Raw genomic sequence first — 18,382 nt, forward strand, 5'->3', positions numbered from 1 at the left:
TATTCTCTGGGGAAAATGAGGAAGGTGCAGGACAGATGTATTCCAAAAATGAGGAAATACTCAAATGGTAAAATAGTACAACCATGGCTGACAAGGGAAGTCAAAGCTAATGTAAAAGCAAATGAGAAAGCATACATCAAAACAAAAAGTAGTGGGAAGACAGAGGATTGGGAAGCTTTTAAAGCCCTACAGAGAGCAATTAAAAGAATAATGAGGAGGGAAGGGATGAAATATGAAAGCAAGCTAATAAACAATATCAAAGTGGATAAGTAAAAGCTTTTTCAAATATGTAAAAAATAAACAAGAGATGAGAGTGGATATAGGACCACTAGAAAATCAGGCCAGAGAAATAACGGGAAAAAGGAGCTGGCAGATGAGCTAAATGAGTATTTTGCATCAGTCCTCACTATGGAGGACACTAGCAGTATGCCAGATGTTGATGAGAGCGAGGGAAGCTAAGTACGTGCAGTTACTATTACAAGGGAGAACGTGATCAAAAAGCTTAAAACCTAAGGGTACATAAGTCATTCGGTCTGGATGAACTGCACCCTAGGGTTCTGAAAGAAGTAGCAGTAAAGACTGTGGAGGCATTAATAATGATCTCTCAAAAATCATTGGACTCTGGCATGGTGCCAGAGGACTGGAAAATTGCAAATGTTACTCCTCTCTTTAAGAAAGGAGGAAAAGAGCAGAAAGGAAATTATAGACCAGTTAGCCTGATCTCAGCGTTTGGGAAGACATTGGAGTCAATTGTTAAGGATGCGGTTGTGGAATACTTGGTGACTCAGGACAAGATAGGAAAAAATCAACGTGGTATCCTTAAGGGAAAATCTTGCCTGAAGAACGTGTTGGAATTCTTTGAGGAAATTCCAAGTATGTTAGATAAAGAGGATGCAGTGGATGTTGTATATTTGGACTCTCAGAAGGCCTCTGACAAGGTGTCACATATGAGGCTGCTTACCGAGTTAACAGCCCATAGTATTACAGGAAAGTTACTGGCACTGGTTGATTGGTAGGAGGCAGTGAGTGGGACCGCTTCTCTTTATGCTGTATATCAATGATTTCAATGATGGAATAGATGGCCCTGTTACCAAGCTTGCAGATGATACAAAGATTGGTGCAGGGGCAGATGGTGTTGAGGAAACAGGTAGGCTGCAGAAGGACTTAGATTTGGAGAATGAGCAAGAGAGTGGCAAATAAAATACAATTTTGGAAAATACATGGTCATGCACTTTGGTAGTAGAAATAAATGTGCAGACTATTTTCTAAATGGGGAGAAAATCCAAAAATCTGAGATGCAAAGGAACTTGGGAGTCCTTGAGCAGAACACCCTAAAAGTTAACTTGCAGGTAGAATCGGTAAATGCAATGATAGCATTCATTTCAAGAGGTCTAGAATGCAAGAGCAAGGATGTGATGCTGAGCTTTATGAGGCACTGGTGAGGCCTCACCTTGAGTATTGTGAATGGTTTTGAGCTCCTCATCTAAGAAAAGATGTGTTGGCATTGGACAGGCTTTAGAGGTTCATAATTCCAGGAATGAAAGGGTTAACATGCCAGGAACGTTTGATAGCTCTGGGTTTGTACTGGCTGGAATTTAGAAGGATGGGGGGTGGGAGGGAATCTCATTGAAACCTTTCAAATGTTGAAAGGCCTTGACAGAGTAGATGCGGAATGGATGTTTCCCATGGTGGGGGGGGGGGGGGTGTAGGACAAGACAGCACAGCTTCAGGATAGAGAGGTATCCATTTATAACAGACGCAGAGAAATTTCTTCAGCCAGAGGGTGATGAATTTATGGAATTTATTAACACAGGCAGCTGTGGAGGCCAGGTTGTTGGGTGTACTTATGGCAGAGCTTGCTAGGTTCTTGATTGGATATGGCATCAAAGATTACAGGGATATGGTTGAAAGAGAAAATAAATCAGCCATAGTTAAATGGTGGAGCAGACTTGATGGGCCAAATGGACTAATGCTGCTCCTATTTTTTATGGTCTTATGGTCACTGAGATTAGGTTTCTTTTCATTACACTGCCTGCGGGAAGACACTTTTAAGATGCCGTGAAGTGTTTGTTTTAATAGCCCAATAGCACTTTCCAGAAGAGGGTTTTGGAAAAGGAAATTTGCAGGATGTTGATCCATATTTGAACCAAGGCTATGTTGAGGTCCAGAGGAGATTGATGCAAACCTGGTAAAACTTAGGAATTTGAGCACCAGTGGGTATGTTATGCTACACACTGTTTGATAGATCTGTGAACCAAAAAAAATCCTTTGTCACTTTGCTGGTGATTGATATCAGACTGATTGGTTAGTAATTAGCCTGACTGTATTTGTCCCACTCTATGTAAACAGAACCTATAAGGACAATTTTCCAAAATTTTCAGGTGGATGGAATAGCTTAGCTAAACGTATAGGTGGTTCTGAAGTACAGGTCATCACTGCTACAACTAAAATGTTATCTGGTCACATTGCCTTTGCTCTATCCAGTTCTCCCAATCACTTCAAGAAAGGCAGTGCCAGCAGATTGGCATCTGTTCTGGTTGGAATCTCAGGAGGAAGTTGATAAAGATTAGAGTACTGGGGTGAATTCCAAAGTTGAAGATCTTATGCTTGTGAGCCTGAGAATCTGGGGACAAGGAATGGAGGCCCGGAGGGGCTCTGTCTTAGGGCTGGTGACCTGTCTTGGTGTGTGAGGATCATCAGGATTTCCCTTCCACCTAACCAAAATATTTATCATGAGCACTGCATACACACGGTGCTTAGCATTTTCGAGGATCCCTTCCGTCTGCCGCACAATCTCTTTGACCACCTACCGCTGTGCAGGACGTACCATAGCATTAGTACAGTATGGTTAGAATGGGAAGTAGCTTCTTCCCCAGGCCGCAAGACTACTGAACTACTGGCCACCACCCAGGTCTCATCACTCATAGAGTCATTGAGAAGTATGGCACAGATACAGGCCCTTTGGCCCATCTAGTCCATGCTGAAACTATTTAAACTGCCGTCTCCCATCAACCTGCATAGAGACCATTGCCCTCCATACCCCTACTATCCATGTATCTATCCAAACTGCTCTTAAACATTGAAATCAAGCTTGCCTGCACTACTTGTGCTGGCAGCTCATTCCACACTCTTATGACCCTCTGAGTGAAGAAGTTTCCCTCATATTCCCCTTAAACTTCTCACCTTTCACTGTTAACCCTTGACCCCTAGTTGTAGTCCCACCCACCATCAGTGCTTATGAAGCACCAGTAGTGTTATACTGTTTACTTTTTGACTTGTGTCATAAATGCACCTTTTGCTAAATATTAAATTTCTAGAATATATTTTATTGATGTAATTTACTTGTGGTAATATTACTTTATGTATTGTGTGTGAGTTTTATGTACTGCATTGTGTACTTGGCCCGGAGGAATGCTGTTTCATTTGGCAGTATACTTGTATATGGTTGAATGACAATAAACTTGAACTTGCGTGGGTGGGTGGAAGGGATAGGAAAGGGGGGATGTTTTTGTTTTTGCTGCTTGTGTTGTTCATCAGAACACCGCAGGCCTGCTATATTGGCGCCAGAATGTGTGGCGACACTTGCGGGCTGCCCCCAGTGTATTTAACTGCATGTTTCAAGAACATGTGATAAATAAATCGGAATCTGAAGATGTGACCATAAGCAGTGGAACTTCCTGACAAAAACAGGAGGAACCAGAATGATTTATAAATGTCCTCCAGAATTTAACACCTTTGCAGATGAAGGCGTGCCCACTAAAGTGCAGTGATTGAAATTGAATATTACCATCCCATGCATTCAGAATCAGAACTGGGTTCATTATCACTGACGTATTATTCTGCCGCTGTCTGTAAGGACTTTGTACGTTCTCCTTGTGACCATGGGGGTTTCCTCCCGGTGCTCCGGTTTCCTCCCACAGTCCAAAGACCTACCGGTTGGTAGGTTAATTCTTGTTGTTGTTCTTTTCCATGCCTGTTGGCAGCATTGGGAGGCAACCTTGCCATTTCTTCAGCATTTTGTCTGTTTTTTATGAGGCTGAGTTGCTAGCTCGACGCTCAACCCAGCACGGATGGAGAGCGTGCAAGGAGCCAACTGGGATGTGAACCCTGGACCACTTGCCTCGAAGTCTGGTGCAGATGCCACTACACCACCGGCCAGCTTGGTAGGTTAATTGGTCATCATAAATTGATTAGACTAGGGTTAAATTGGAGTTGCTGGTCTGTGCGGCTGCAGCTTTGAATCTCAATAAATACTCTTAAGTAAATCAAAATGTCGTGAAATTTGTTGTTTTGTGGCTGCAGTACAGTACCAGACAAAAACATTACAACAGTTTGCAAAAATAAATGATTAATGCAAAGGAGGAATAATAAGGCAGTGTTCATGGGCTGTCCACAGATCTGGTGGTGGAGGGGGAAAAGCTGTTGCTGAGTGGCTCTGGAACCCTTTCAGTGATAAATGATTAGAATGGTAAATTTCTGACCTTCTCGTTTTTTTTTGGTTGCTAACTTTATCTCTGCTTGCTTCAATTACAGCAACACCGAGCTCCCTCTGCCAGCTGTGTCGCCTGTGTGTCAGAAACTGCCTTGGAAGACCGCGCCTACAGTACATTCCTCAGCTGCAGCTGCCCAAGCTACTGAAGGACTTTTTACAGCATCAGTAAACTGCTTCCCCTTTGCAATGGCAGTCTGCCTGGGAAGCTGATTTAAGATTTCAGCTCTGCTCCTTTCTGTATATAGACTTGTTTAAAAACCTGTTGAAACGTTGTTAGCAAATCACCGTAACCCCTCCCTCCCACCCTTCGTTGTCTTGTCTTCATAATATGAATGAAAGAAATGGTGGAGTAGGAATCTGTCTCAAATGCGTGGAACAGGTGAGGTAGCTTATGCAAATTATATTCCCCCTACATAACAAATTCTGCTGATGTCACTACTACTGAAACTTGAAAATGAAGTACCAGCTGTAATGCTGCATGTATGCCACAAGTGATTTAAGGCAAATTTCTCACCTATGCAACACAGTATCTTAAAACAAATACTTGAAAATTAAGTCTATGAGTGGGCTTAATGAATCTGCCAATTAGTGCCCCAATTGCTGTTCCAGATGTTGGTGCCTAACTTAGCTAAATCTGGAGATGCCCTGGCCTTATTTCACTTTATTTATTTAGAGATACAGTGTGGAACAGGCCCTCCTGGTCCAATAAGCTGTGCTGCCCAGCAACCCACATATTTAATACCAGCCTAATCACAGGACAATTCACAAAGACTAATTAACCTACTAACCAGTCCATCTTTGGACTGTGGGAGGAAACTAGAGCACCTGGAGGAAACCCACATGGGAAGAACATGCAAACTCCTTCCAGACAACGCTGGAATTGAACTCCGAACACTAGAGTGTCTCAAGCTGTAACAGCAGTGTGCTAACTGCTGTGCTACTGTGGCTTCATGGCTCTAATACTGACTATTAATGTGGACACAATAGGGTCCCTCTGGGTCCATAGCTATACTTTGTGCTGTTTCCTCCCTTTCTTTCATCTCCAACTGGGATCCTCAAGGAAAGGATGGAGAGGAGAGGATCCTCAAGGGATATCCCAGTTGGGAAGGCACAACAAAGAGGAATCTGAGGGAAAATTTCTTCAGTTAGAGCGTGAGGTGAGTGTGGAACAAGCTGCCAGTGGAAGTGGTGGAATCAAATTGAAATGAAAAATTTATGAGAAGTTTGAATGGGAGATAATTGGAGGGCTATGGTCTGAGTGCAGGTCGATGGGACTAGGTAGAACATCAGGTTGGCATGGACTTGGTGGGCTGAAGGGCCTGATTCTGTGTTATAGTACTCTATGACTGAGATGGAATACCAGATTACCTGCTTTGTGGTGGTTGATGACATGTAGCCATTTTATTGTCCAGTGTAGTTGTAACACTCAATTTCTTTATTCTTCAGTTTCCTAACTTCCTTTACAGTTGTTGGCGCGTGGCCAAGTGGTTAAGGCGTTGGTCTACTGATCTGAAGGTCGCTAGTTCAAGCCTCAGCTGAGGCAGTGTGTTGTGTCCTTGAGCAAGGCACTTAACCACACATTGCTCTATGATGACACCGGTGCCAAGCTGTATCGGCCCTAGTGCCCTTCCCGTGGACAACAGTGGTGGCGTGGAGAGGAGAGACTTGTAGCATGGGCAACTGCCAGTCTTCCATACATCCTTGCCCAGGCCTGCACCCTGGAAACCTTCCAAGGTGCAAATCTATGGTCTCACGAGACTAACGGATGCCTATTTACAGTCCTGACCTTCTCCATCTCTCCACAAAGGAGAGCACACAGAGGCTGTATCATTCCCAATGCTAACATATTAGGCTGAAGAGGTGAGTGAACTCAAGTGGTTAGCTTAGAAACTTTAAGTGTTGAAGGACAGTGTTGGTTTAACACAACCCATTGAAGGTGGTGGAGAGTAAATATAAGTTGGTTGTAAAATTGTTGGTCCTGTAGGCAACCTACCAACAATCTACTTGTCCAACATTATCTTCAACCCATAAACACCTAATTTTGATCACTTCATAATGTCATAGAGTATTAGAACACTACAGCACAGAAACAGGCCTTTCAGCCCATCTAGTCTATGCTGAACTATTATTCCGCGTAATTCCATCTACCTGCAGCTGGACCATAGTCTCTATGCACAGTACATAATCCAAATTTCTCTTAAATGTTGAAATCAAACCCACTTCCATCATTTCCGCTGGCAGCTCATTCTACACTCTCACCACCCTCTGACTAAAAAAGTTCCCCTTTATGTTCTCTTTAAGCATTTCAACTTTCACCCTTAACCCATGACCTCCAGTTCTAGTCTTACCCAACCTCAGTAGAAAAAGAAAAGCCTGCTGCACTTACCCTGTCTATGCCCCTCATAATTTTATGTTCCTCTTTCAATTTCCCTTCTTTCTACTATGCACCAGGGAATAAAGTCCTTTCCCTACAACCCAGGTTCTCAAGTCCTGACAAAGTCCTTGTATATTTTCTCTGCACTCTTTCCTGTAGGTAGGTGACCAGAACTGGATACAATACTTCAAACTAGGCCTCACCAACATTTTATGCAACTTCAACATAGCATCTCAATTCCTGAACTCAGTACTTGGAGTTATGAAGGCCAATGTGCCAAAAGATCTTGTTAACACCCTACCTACCTGCGACACCACTTTCAAGAAATTATGGATCTGAATCCCCAGATCCCTCTGTTCCGCCCCACTCCTCAGTGCCCTACCACTCGCTCTGTAAGTCCTACTCTGGTTTATCTTCCCAAAGTGCAACACTTCACACTTCTCTGCAGTAAACTCGATCTGCCACTTTTTAGCCCATTTTCCTAGCTGGTCTATATCCCGCTGCAAGCTTTGATAACCTTCCTAGCTGTCTGCTACGCTCTCAATCGTAGTATCATCCGCAAATGTGCTGATCCAGTTTACTACGTATCATCCAAATCATTGATATACTGTAGATGACAAACAATAACGGACCCAGCACTGATCCCTGCGGCACATCACCAGTCAAAGGCCTCCAGTCAGAGAGGCAATCATGTACTTTCACTCTCTGACTTCTCTCGTGAAGCCAGTGCCTGATCCAATCCTATTTACTACCTTAGTGATGGTGGTTGGCATCCATCTGTCTTGAAGGGCAATGAGTGATGATGATCATCATCACAAGCCTGGGCGGAAGGTTTGGAGATCCTGAGATGCCCAGTCATCAAGATCCCCCTCTCAGCCTTACCAGTGTAGTCCAAAGGAAAGCTTATGAAGCAATATGTTTGGCACCAGTTTGGCTGCAAGAGCTGCCGGAAGAACGTTCAATGACGTTCAGCCACCTTAGGACTACCTCAGTAGCACTTCATAATTATGTTCAAATAATCAACTACCAGGAAACTGGAAAAAGCATAGCATTTTATATATATTTCAAAAATGGCTGCATCTCTCAGCTAGTCCCTTTACCTTAACATGGAGATTTGATTTAATCCCACATGTCCACCAGCATTTCTCTTAAGTTCAATGATAAATGGCTTACAAAATTAGCCAGCTGTGCTCTCTCCTTTGTAGTTTTCTTTGCTACTTTCTTATGATGCACCATTTATCATTACCTGCATTGTGGTGTGGTGCTGCTGCCTTCCAGATCCAGTGACACAAGTGCGATCCTGACCTCCAGTGCTGTCCGTGTGGAGTCTGCATGTTCTCCAGGAAACTACATGGTTTTTTTCCCCCTGGATGCTCTGGTTTCTTCCCACATCCCAAATACATGCAACTTGCGAGATTAATTGGGCACCGTAAATGTAGCTGAGTGCATATACCTTTCAAAAATAGGATAAAAATTGTTGCTGGATTACAGTAGACAATTCCTTTTCCCATCACTATAACAAAACTAAAGTGACAGGAAACACTGATCTGTTTGTGGGGAAACTTGATGGGAGTCTGAAAAAATAAAGTTACATTCGTGTAAATGAAGAAGGTTCTCAGCTCGAAATGTCAACTGTTTATTTACATCCCTAGATGCTGCCCGACCTGCTGAGTTCCTCCGGCATTTTGTGTGTCCTGCATTAATGTAGATGGCTATATGCTGGTCATAGCAAACTCAATGGGTTGAAGGGTGTATTTCTATGCTGTATAACTCCATGAGAAACAGAGTTATGTTAATTTTGTTTCTCCATCCACAAATGTCGCTTAACCTGCTGAATATTTCCGCCTTTTACTAATTTTATGTCAGGTTTCCAGCATCTGCAGTATTTTGACTTTGATTCCTGCACCTTTTAGTAAATTATACTAAAGAATGCTTTCAACTAAGCTCTTACACAGAACACAGAACAGTATAGCATAATCCAGGCCCTTTGGCCCATGATGACTAATTAAATCAATACCTCCTTATCAATCAATCCCTCTTTCTCACTCATTGACCATATTCTTCCCTTTTCTGCATTCTTATTTGCCTATCTAAGAGTCTCTCAAATGTTGGTGTGCAATCTGCCTTTGCCACCACACCTGGCACTGCTTTACACCACCCATCATTCACTGTTTAAAAAACTTGCCTTGCACATAGGGCAGCCTGGTAACATAGTGCTTTACAGCACAGGCGACTTGGGTTCACTTCCTGCTGCCACCTGTAAGGGATTTGTACGTTCTCCCTGTGAGCATGTGGGTTTTCTCCCACAGTCCGAAGATTTATCAGTTTGTAGGTTAATTAGTCATTGTAAATGGTCCTGTGATTAATCTAGGATTAAATCAAAGGATTGCTGGGTGCCGTGGCTCAAAGGGCCAGAAGGGTCTATTCTGTGCTGTGTCTTGATAAATTAAAAAATATAGCTCTACTTCTCTACCCCCTTTCACCATCATACCCTCTGGTATGATACATTTTAATTCCGGGAAAAAGATACTGGCTGTCTACATTTTGTATAATTTTATAAAATTCTATCAAATCTCCCCTCGCCCTCTGCCACTCTAGAGAAAACAGCTTGTCCAACCTCTCCTCATAGCACAGAATCCAGGAACAATACTTGTAAACTTCCTTTGCACCCTCTCCAAAGCCTGCACATCCTTCCTATAATGGGCGACCACAACTCATGACAATACTCTAGATGTGGCCTAACCAGAGCTTTATGAAGCTGTAACTTGGTGGCTCTTGAATTCAGAGCACCAATCAGTGAAGGCAAGCATGCTGTATGCCTTCTCTATCATCCTATGTACCTGTGCAGCCATTTTTAGGGATCCATGAAGATCCCTCTGTTCATCAATACTGTTAAACTCTTTTTGACTGAAGGTAGCTGATTGTTACGGAAAAACCGATTAAGAGCCAAACCTCAGGAGAAACGTTTGATATAGGTTGAAAGAAAAGGCGTTAGTTTTAACCAATCCTTCTTCATTAGGAAGCCCTTTGCTAATTATTGCACAGAATGGCCAACATTTTGAGTCTCTTACAACCCAATTACCTTTGTTGAAGTGCCTCAGATTGGTTGCTGGTATTCATACAACATTCAACTAAGAGGAGAAAAAATGCATCTTTTAATTATTTATGTTACATTTATATGCCTCCTTTTGGGAAAGTTGCAAGTGTAGGTCACCTGATTAGCTTCTATTAACTAGAATAGATTTTAATTCCCAGAGATGAACACAACATGCATTAGAATTGAATTGACTTTATTACTTACATCCTTAAAATACATGAGGAGTAAACATCTTTACATTACATCTCTGTCTTAATGTACATTGGGCAATTTATAGTAATTTATAATAAATAGCATGTACAACAGGACAGTCAATATAACATAGAAATACAATTGTATCAGTCTGATGGGCTGGTGGAAGAAGCTGTCCTGGAGCCTGTTGGTCCTGGCTTTTATGCTGCAGTACCACTTCCAAGATGGTAGCAACTGGAACAGTTTGTGGTTGGGGTGACTTGGGTCCCCAATGATCCTTCGAGCCCTTTTTACACACGTCGTTGTAAATGTCCTGAATAATGGGAAGTTCACATCTACAGATGCGCTGGCTGTCCGCACCACTCTCTGCAGAGTCCTGCGATTGAGGGAGGTACAGTTCCCGTACCAGGCAGTGATGCAGCCAGTCAGGATGCTCTCAATTATGCCCCTGTAGAAAGTTCTTAGGTTTTAGGGGCCCGTACCAAACTTCTTCAACTGTCTGAGGTGAAAAACAGCTGTTGTGCTCTTTTCACCACACAGCCAATATGGACAGATCCCATGAGATCCTCAGTTATGTGTATGCCGAAGAAGTTAAAGCTGTTCACCCTCTCAACTCATACTTGTATTTAAACCTAGTAAACAATGATAAATTTTTCTCCTGCTAATGTCACTTGCATCGCTCAACTGACTCCTGTTCTCTGTGTCCAAACAGTTTACAGGAGAATTATATCCCCAGCATTTCCTTCACCCTTGCCCTTGCTCATGTTTCAATTTAAACAAAGAAATATTCCTGAGGAAAAATATCATCAGTAAAGCACCTGATTTCTCTTTCTGCAGAAGGCGCCTGACTTGCAAACTATTTAAAGTTAATTTTTTCAACCACAATCCTGAACTCAAATTTCAAGTCCCAACGATATAGATAATTTTATTATATAATTTGTAATATTACCAATGACCCATTGATGGCGCTCTCGCCTCTGAGGCAGCAGATCCGAGCAGTGAGTCCCACACAAGATGCATGGTAGGTCAATCAGTCCATTGTGCCTCTTGCACAGGAACCTATTTGGTTCCATTACCTCCACTCTCACCTGTTTAGCCTTAAGATTATTTTCCTCAAGGGCCTATCCAGCTACCTTTTGGAGATCCATTTTGATTTCTGTACCACTACCTGCACAGGCAGTGAGTTCATCGTCCCACTCTCTTTGCTTAAACATGTTCTGTTGTCCTAGAACAGTATCAAGGGATCGCTTAAAATGTCTTTAAGTTGAAACATTAAACTAAGTTCCTGTCTGGGTGTAAGATATCCCATAGCATTGTTAGGAGTAGCAGAAAAGGAAAGTTCTCTCCTGGCTCAATCAAGTTAATATAATAAGAAGTTTTCAAGCTATTTTTATCTCTGAGGTTGTGGGAGTTATAGAGGCATAGAGTATTGAATTGAGTTTATTTCTTACATCTTTCATATACATGAGTAAAAATCTTTGTTACATCTCCGTCTAAATGTGCAATTTGCAATTTATAGTAATTTGTAATAAATAGTATGTACAACAGGACAGTCAATACAGCCTAGAAATACAATTTCAGTTTGATGAATTAATCAGTTTGACGGCCTGGTGGAAAAAGCTGTTCTGGAACTTGCTGGTCCTGGCTTTTATGCTGCGGTACCGTTTCCCAAATGGTAGCAGCTGGAACAATTTGTGGTTGGGGTGACTCAGGTCCCCAATGATCCTTCAGGCCCTTTCTTCGCACCTCTCTCTGTAAATGTCCTGAAAAGTGGGAAGTTCACATCTACAGATCACTGGGCTGTCCACACCACTCTCTGCAGAGTCCTGCAATTTTTGCAGGGAAGTACAGTTCCCAGACCAGGCAGTGATGCAGCCAGTCAGGATGCTCTCAATTGTGCCCCTGTAGGAAGTCATTAGGGTTTGGGGACTCATTCCAACCTTCTTTAACCATCTGAGGTGAAAGAGGTGCTGTTGTGCTTTTTTTTTACTACCTAGCTGCTGTGTACAGACCACATGAGATCCTTGGTGATGTGTATGCCGAGTCTGTTCACCTTCTCAACCCCAGATCCATTGACGTCAATAGGGCCAGCTCCTTTGTTTTTGGGACGTTGAGGGAGAGGTTGCTTTCTTGACACTATTGTGTCAGGGTGGTGACTTCTTTTGAATAGGCTGCCTTATTATTATTTGGTATTAGGCCAATCAATGTAGTATCAGCAAATTTAATTAGCGGATTGGACCTGTGGGTGGCGACACAGTCATGGGATATAGAGAGTAAAGGAGGGGGCTGAGGACACAGCCCTGAGGGGCTCCTGTGTTGAGGGTCAGAAGGGAGAGGGAGCTGACCAAACCAAAACAGGCCGTTTGGCCCATCTGGTCCATGTCAAACTATAACTGTGCCGAGTTGTAATTTGAAAATTTGCCTGTTTCCTGCAATATAATAGTTACTGCATTTCAAAAACGTACTTATTTTGAAATATTCTGAAGTCACAAAAGGGAATGCAGAGATTTCTTGTTTATAGTCAGAGCTGAGTGAAAGATAACAAATACACGCTGCTATTACTCTCTGGAATATAACACTGGAGTTTAAATAACTGGCAATCCTTGAGCCCTGTGGAGAAATTATTCAGAGTCTGTAGAAAAGCACACTGAATCACAAATTTTTGTTAAGAGATACAGCATACTTACAGGCTTTTCTACCAAATGACACACATGTAACCTATTAACCTACTAACCCATATATCTTTGAAATGTGGGAGAAAATCCATGTGGTGACCGGGGGAATGTACAAAGTCCTTGCAGACAGCAGTGGAATTGAACCTGGGTTCCTGCACTGTAATGGTGTTACGCTAACCACGATGCTAAAAGAACAAGATAAGGGGCAAGCAAAGGCATCGAACACACACCTCGGGTAATAAACTATTAAACATGCATATCTTGAGTATTCACATACACACACATAAGTGCCTTCACCTCATAATATTAAAGATACAATCATATACTTCCCTGCACATGACTTGCATATTCTGATGTTTCTGTGCTCAGACTATCTATGCATCCGATCCTGGACTCAGGGAAAACTACCTATCATTATAATGATAAACTCAGTCAGTCAGGGTTCACAGTCAACTTTTATTCTAATTGAACATATAAATACAATAGTATTGACACAAACTACTGTATCTTCAATTGGAAACAACTTCCATCAAAGCAGGTGTGATCTATGCGGACTGGATTATTTTTTAAGGGAATTGGAAATTATTGGGCATGTACTGTGAATAGCACATTCTTAGAAAAGGCAATGTTTGTAAAGATTATCAATACTGACATTTGTGTAATGGATCCATGTGTATTTTTTGCTTAAAATGTTTGTTATTGTATTAGCATAAAGGCATTTGAATAAAAAAAAATGAATGTGCAACTGATATGTTTATTTATTCAATAGACTAAAACCCTGTGGAAAAGTTCAGGTGGAACATTAACTTGCCGGCCTGAATGCCTGTAGCTCTGTAACTACTCTTACATAAATTAGTAGTGAAGATGGCAAATGCAATGTAAGCATTCATTTCCAGAATATAAAAGCAAGGATGAAATTGGAAATAATGTTGCTTAAGGAAGTATGGTTTCCTTAATGGAAAAGCTTGCCCGATAACCTGTTGGAATTTTTTGAGGAGATTTCAAGTAGGATAGATAAAGGGGATGCAATGGATGTTCTATATTTAGATTTTCAGAAGGCCTTACCATAAGACTGCTTACCAAGTTAACAGCCAGAGCATTGACTGGTAGGAAGCAGTGAATGGGAATAAAATGATCCTTTTCTGGTTGCTGCCAGTGACGAGTAGTTTCTGCAGGGGTCGGTTTTGGGACCACTTCTTTTTATGCAGTGTATAAGTGATTTAGATGATGGAATAGATAAGACTATAAGACCAGAAGATATAGGAGCAGAAGTAGGCCAATCAGCCCATCGAATCTGCTTCACCATTCAGTCATGGGCTGATCCAATTCTTCCAGACATCTCCACTCCCCTGCCTTCTCCCCATACCCTTTGATGCCCTGGCTAATCAAGAACCTATCTATAGAAACATAGAAAATAGGTGCAGGAGTAGGCCATTCGGCCCTTCAAGCCTGCACCGCCATTTATTATGATCATGGCTGATCATCCAACTCAGAACCCCGCCCCAGCCTTCCCTCCATACCCCCTGATCCCCGTAGCCACAAGGGCCATATCTAACTCCCTCTTAAATATAGCCAATGAACTGGCCTCAACTGTTTCCTGTGGCAGAGAATTCCACAGATTCACCACTCTCTGTGTGAAGAAGTTTTTCCTAATCTCGGTCCTAAAAGGCTTCCCCTTTATCCTCAAACTGTAACCCCTTGTTCTGGACTTCCCCAACATCGGGAACAATCTTCCTGCATCTAGCCTGTCCAATCCCTCTAGGATTTTATACGTTTCAATCAGATCCCCCTTCAATCTTCTAAATTCCAACGAGTACAAGCCCAGTTCATCCAGTCTTTCTTCATATGAAAGTCCTGCCATCCCAGGAATCAATCTGGTGAACCTTCTTTGTACTCCCTCTATGGCAAGGATGTCTTTCCTCAGATTAGGGGACCAAAACTGCACACAATACTCCAGGTGTGGTCTCACCAAGGCCTTGTACAACTGCAGTAGTACCTCCCTGCTCCTGTACTTGAATCCTCTCACTATAAATGCCAGCATACCATTCACCTTTTTCACCGCCTGCTGTACCTGCATGCCCACTTTCAATGACTGGTGTATAACGACACCCAGGTCTCGTTGCACATCCCCTTTTCCTAATCGGCCACCATTCAGATAATAAGCTGTTTTCCTATTTTTGCCACCAAAGTGGATAACTTCACATTTATCCACATTAAATTGCATCTGCCATGAATTTGCCCACCCACCCAACCTATCCAAGTCACTCTGCATCCTCTTAGCATCCTCCTCACAGCTAACACTGCCACCCAGCTTCGTGTCATCCGCAAACTTGGAGATGCTGCATTTAATTCCCTCATCCAAATCATTAATATATATTGTAAACAACTGGGGTCCCAGCCCTGAGCCTTGCGGTACCCCACTAGTCACCGCGTGCCATTCTGAAAAGGTCCCGTTTATTCCCACTCTTTGCTTCCTGTCTGCTAACCAATTCTCCATCCACATCAATACCTTACCCCCAATACCGTGTGCTTTAAGTTTGCACACTAATCTCCTGTGTGGGACCTTGTCAAAAGCCTTTTGAAAATCCAAATATACCACATCCACTGGTTCTCCCCTATCCACTCTACTGGTTACATTCTCAAAAAATTCTATGAGATTCGTCAGACATGATTTTCCTTTCACAAATCCATGCTGACTTTGTCCGATGATTTCACCACTTTCCAAATGTGCTGTTATCACATCTTTGATAACTGACTCCAGCAGTTTCCCCACCACCGATGTTAGGCTAACCAGTCTATAATTCCCGGTTTCTCTCTCCCTCCTTTTTCAAAAAGTGGGGTTACATTAGCCACCCTCCAATCCTCAGGAACTAGTCCAGAATCTAACGAGTTTTGAAAAATTATCACTAATGCATCCACTATTTCTTGGGCTACTTCCTTAAGCACTCTAGGATGCAGACCATCTGGCCCTGGGGATTTATCTGCCTTCAATCCCTTCAATTTACCTAACACCACTTCCCTACTAACAAGTATTTCGCTCAGTTCCTCCATCTCACTGGACCCTCTGCCCCCTACTATTTCTGGAAGATTATTTATGTCCTACTTACTGAAGACAGAACCAAAGTAATCATTCAATTGGTCTGCCATGTCCTTGCTCCCCTTAATCAATTCACCTGTTTCTGTCTGCTGGGGACCTACATTTGTCTTTACCAGTCTTTTCCTTTTTACATATCTATAAAAGCTTTTACAGTCCGTTTTTATGTTCCCTGCCAGTTTTCTCTCATAATCTTTTTTCCCCTTCCTAATTAAGCCCTTTGTCCTCCTCTGCTGAACTCTGAATTTCTCCCAGTCCTCAGGTGAGCCACTTTCTCTGGCTAATTTGTATGCTTCTTCTTTGGAATTGATACTATCCCTAATTTCTCTTGTCAGCCACGGGTGCACTACCTTCCTTGATTTATTCTTTTGCCAAACTGGGATGAACAATTATTGTAGTTCATCCATGCAACCTTTAAATGCTTGCCATTGCATATCCACCGTCAATCCTTTAAGTGTCATTTGCCAGTCTATCTTAGCTAATTCACGTCTCATACCTTCAAAGTTACCCCTCTTTAAGTTCAGAACCTTTGTTTCTGAATTAACTATGTCACTCTCCATATTAATGAAGAATTCCACTATATTATGGTCACTCTTACCCAAGGGGCCTCTCACGACAAGATTGCTAATTAACCTTCCTCATTGCTCAAAACCCAGTCCAGAATAGCCTGCTCTCTGGTTGGTTCCTCGACATGTTGGTTCAAAAAACCGTCCCGCATACATTCCAAGAAATCCTCTTCCTCAGCACCTTTACCAATTTGGTTCACCCAATCTACATGTAGATTGAAGTCACCCATTATAACTTTTGTTCCTTTATTGCACACATTTCTAATTTCCTGTTTAATACCATCTCCGACCTCACTACTACTGTTAGGTGGCCTGTACACAACTCCCACCAGCGTCTTCTGCCCCTTAGTGTTACGCAGCTCTACCCATATCGATTCCACATCTTCCCGGCTTATGTCCTTCCTTTCTATTGCGTTAATCTCTTCTTTAACCAGCAACGCCACCCCACCTCCCCTTCCTTCATGTCTATCCCTCCTGAATATTGAATATCCCTGAACGTTGAGCTCCCATCCTTGGTCACCCTGGAGCCATGTCTCTGTGATCCCAACTATATCATAATCATTAATAACAATCTACACTTTCACTTCATTCACCTTATTACAAATGCTCCTTGCATTGACACACAAAGCCTTCAGGCGCTCTTTTACAACTCTCTTAGCCCTTATACAATTATGTTGAAAAGTGGCCCTTTTTAATGCTTGCCCTGGATTTGTCGGCCTGCCACTTTTACTCTTCTCTGCCTTAAATGCAACCAATGACTTGGCCTCCACAGCCACAAGTGGCAACAAATTCCACAGATTTACCACCCTCTGACTAAAGTAATTTCTCCGTATCTCTCTTCTAAATGGATGTCCTTCAATCCTGAAGTCGTGCCCCCTTGTCCTGGACTCCCCTACCATGGGAAATAACTTTGCTATATGCAATCTGTTCAGGCCTTTTAACATTCAGAATGTTTCTATGAGACCCCCCCTATTTCTCCTGAACTCCAGGGAATACAGCCCAACAGTTGCCAGACGTTCCTCATATGGTAACTCTTTCATTCCTGGAATCATTCCCATGAATCTTATCTGAACCCTCTCCAATGTCAGTATATCCTTTCTAAAATAAGGAGCCCAAAACTGCACACAATATTTCAATTGTGCCTTATAGAGCCTCAACATCACATCCCTGCTTATGTTTTCTACATCTCTAGAAATGAAGAAGGCATTTGCCTTCTTCACCACTGACTCACTCTGGAGGTTAACCTTTAGGGCATCCTGCATAAAGATTCACAAGTCCCTTTGCATCTCTGCATTTTGAATTCTGTCCCCATATAGATAATAGTCTGCCCGTTTATTTCTTCCACCAAAGTGCATGACCATACACTTTCCAACATTGTATTTCATTTGCCACTTCTTTGCCCATTCCCCTAAACTATCTAAATCTCTCTGCAAGCTCTCTGTTTCCTCAACAATATCCACTCCTCCACCTATCTTTGTACCTTCGGTAAATTTAGCCACAAATCCATTAATCTCATAGTCCAAATCATTGACATACATCGTAAAAAGCAGTGGTCCCAACAGCAAGCCCTGTGGAACTGCATTGGTAACCAGCAGCCAGCCAGAATAGGATCCCCTTCTTCCCACTCTCCGTTTTCTGCCAATCATGCTTGTAAATTCCTTATAATTCCATGGGCTCTTACCTTGCTAAGCAGCCTCATGTGCGGCACCTTGTCAAAAGCCTTCTGGAAGTCCAAGTACAGCACATCCACTGCATCTCCTTTGTCTACCCTGCTTGTAATTTCCTCAAAAAATTGTAGTAGATTAGTCAGGCAGGATTTTCCTTTGGTTTTGTTGTCAAGTTTGCTGATGATACAAAGATTGGTGGAGGGGAAGATAGTGTTGAGGAAACAA

At 42.4% G+C, this 18,382-nt stretch overlaps 1 protein-coding gene across 7 annotated transcripts in view; it reads left to right on the top strand.

Annotated features, from left to right (window-relative positions):
- Positions 1–13,568, top strand: part of asb5b (ankyrin repeat and SOCS box containing 5b) — a 91,694-nt gene extending 78,126 nt beyond the window's left edge. For 6 of the 7 annotated variants that reach the window (XM_063049458.1, XM_063049460.1, XM_063049461.1 and 3 more), the window contains one exon: positions 4,534–13,568. In XM_063049458.1, coding sequence (XP_062905528.1) covers positions 4,534–4,661 — 128 coding nt within the window. In that variant the 3' untranslated portion in view covers positions 4,662–13,568. Of the gene's footprint in view, positions 1–4,035; positions 4,164–4,533 lie in introns of those variants that run through there. The other variant, XM_063049463.1, reaches the window with a different exon arrangement.
- Positions 13,569–18,382: the final 4,814 nt, after the last annotated feature.

Source organism: Mobula hypostoma, chromosome 5, assembly GCF_963921235.1.
Source record: "Mobula hypostoma chromosome 5, sMobHyp1.1, whole genome shotgun sequence".
NCBI lineage: Eukaryota > Metazoa > Chordata > Chondrichthyes > Myliobatiformes > Myliobatidae > Mobula > Mobula hypostoma.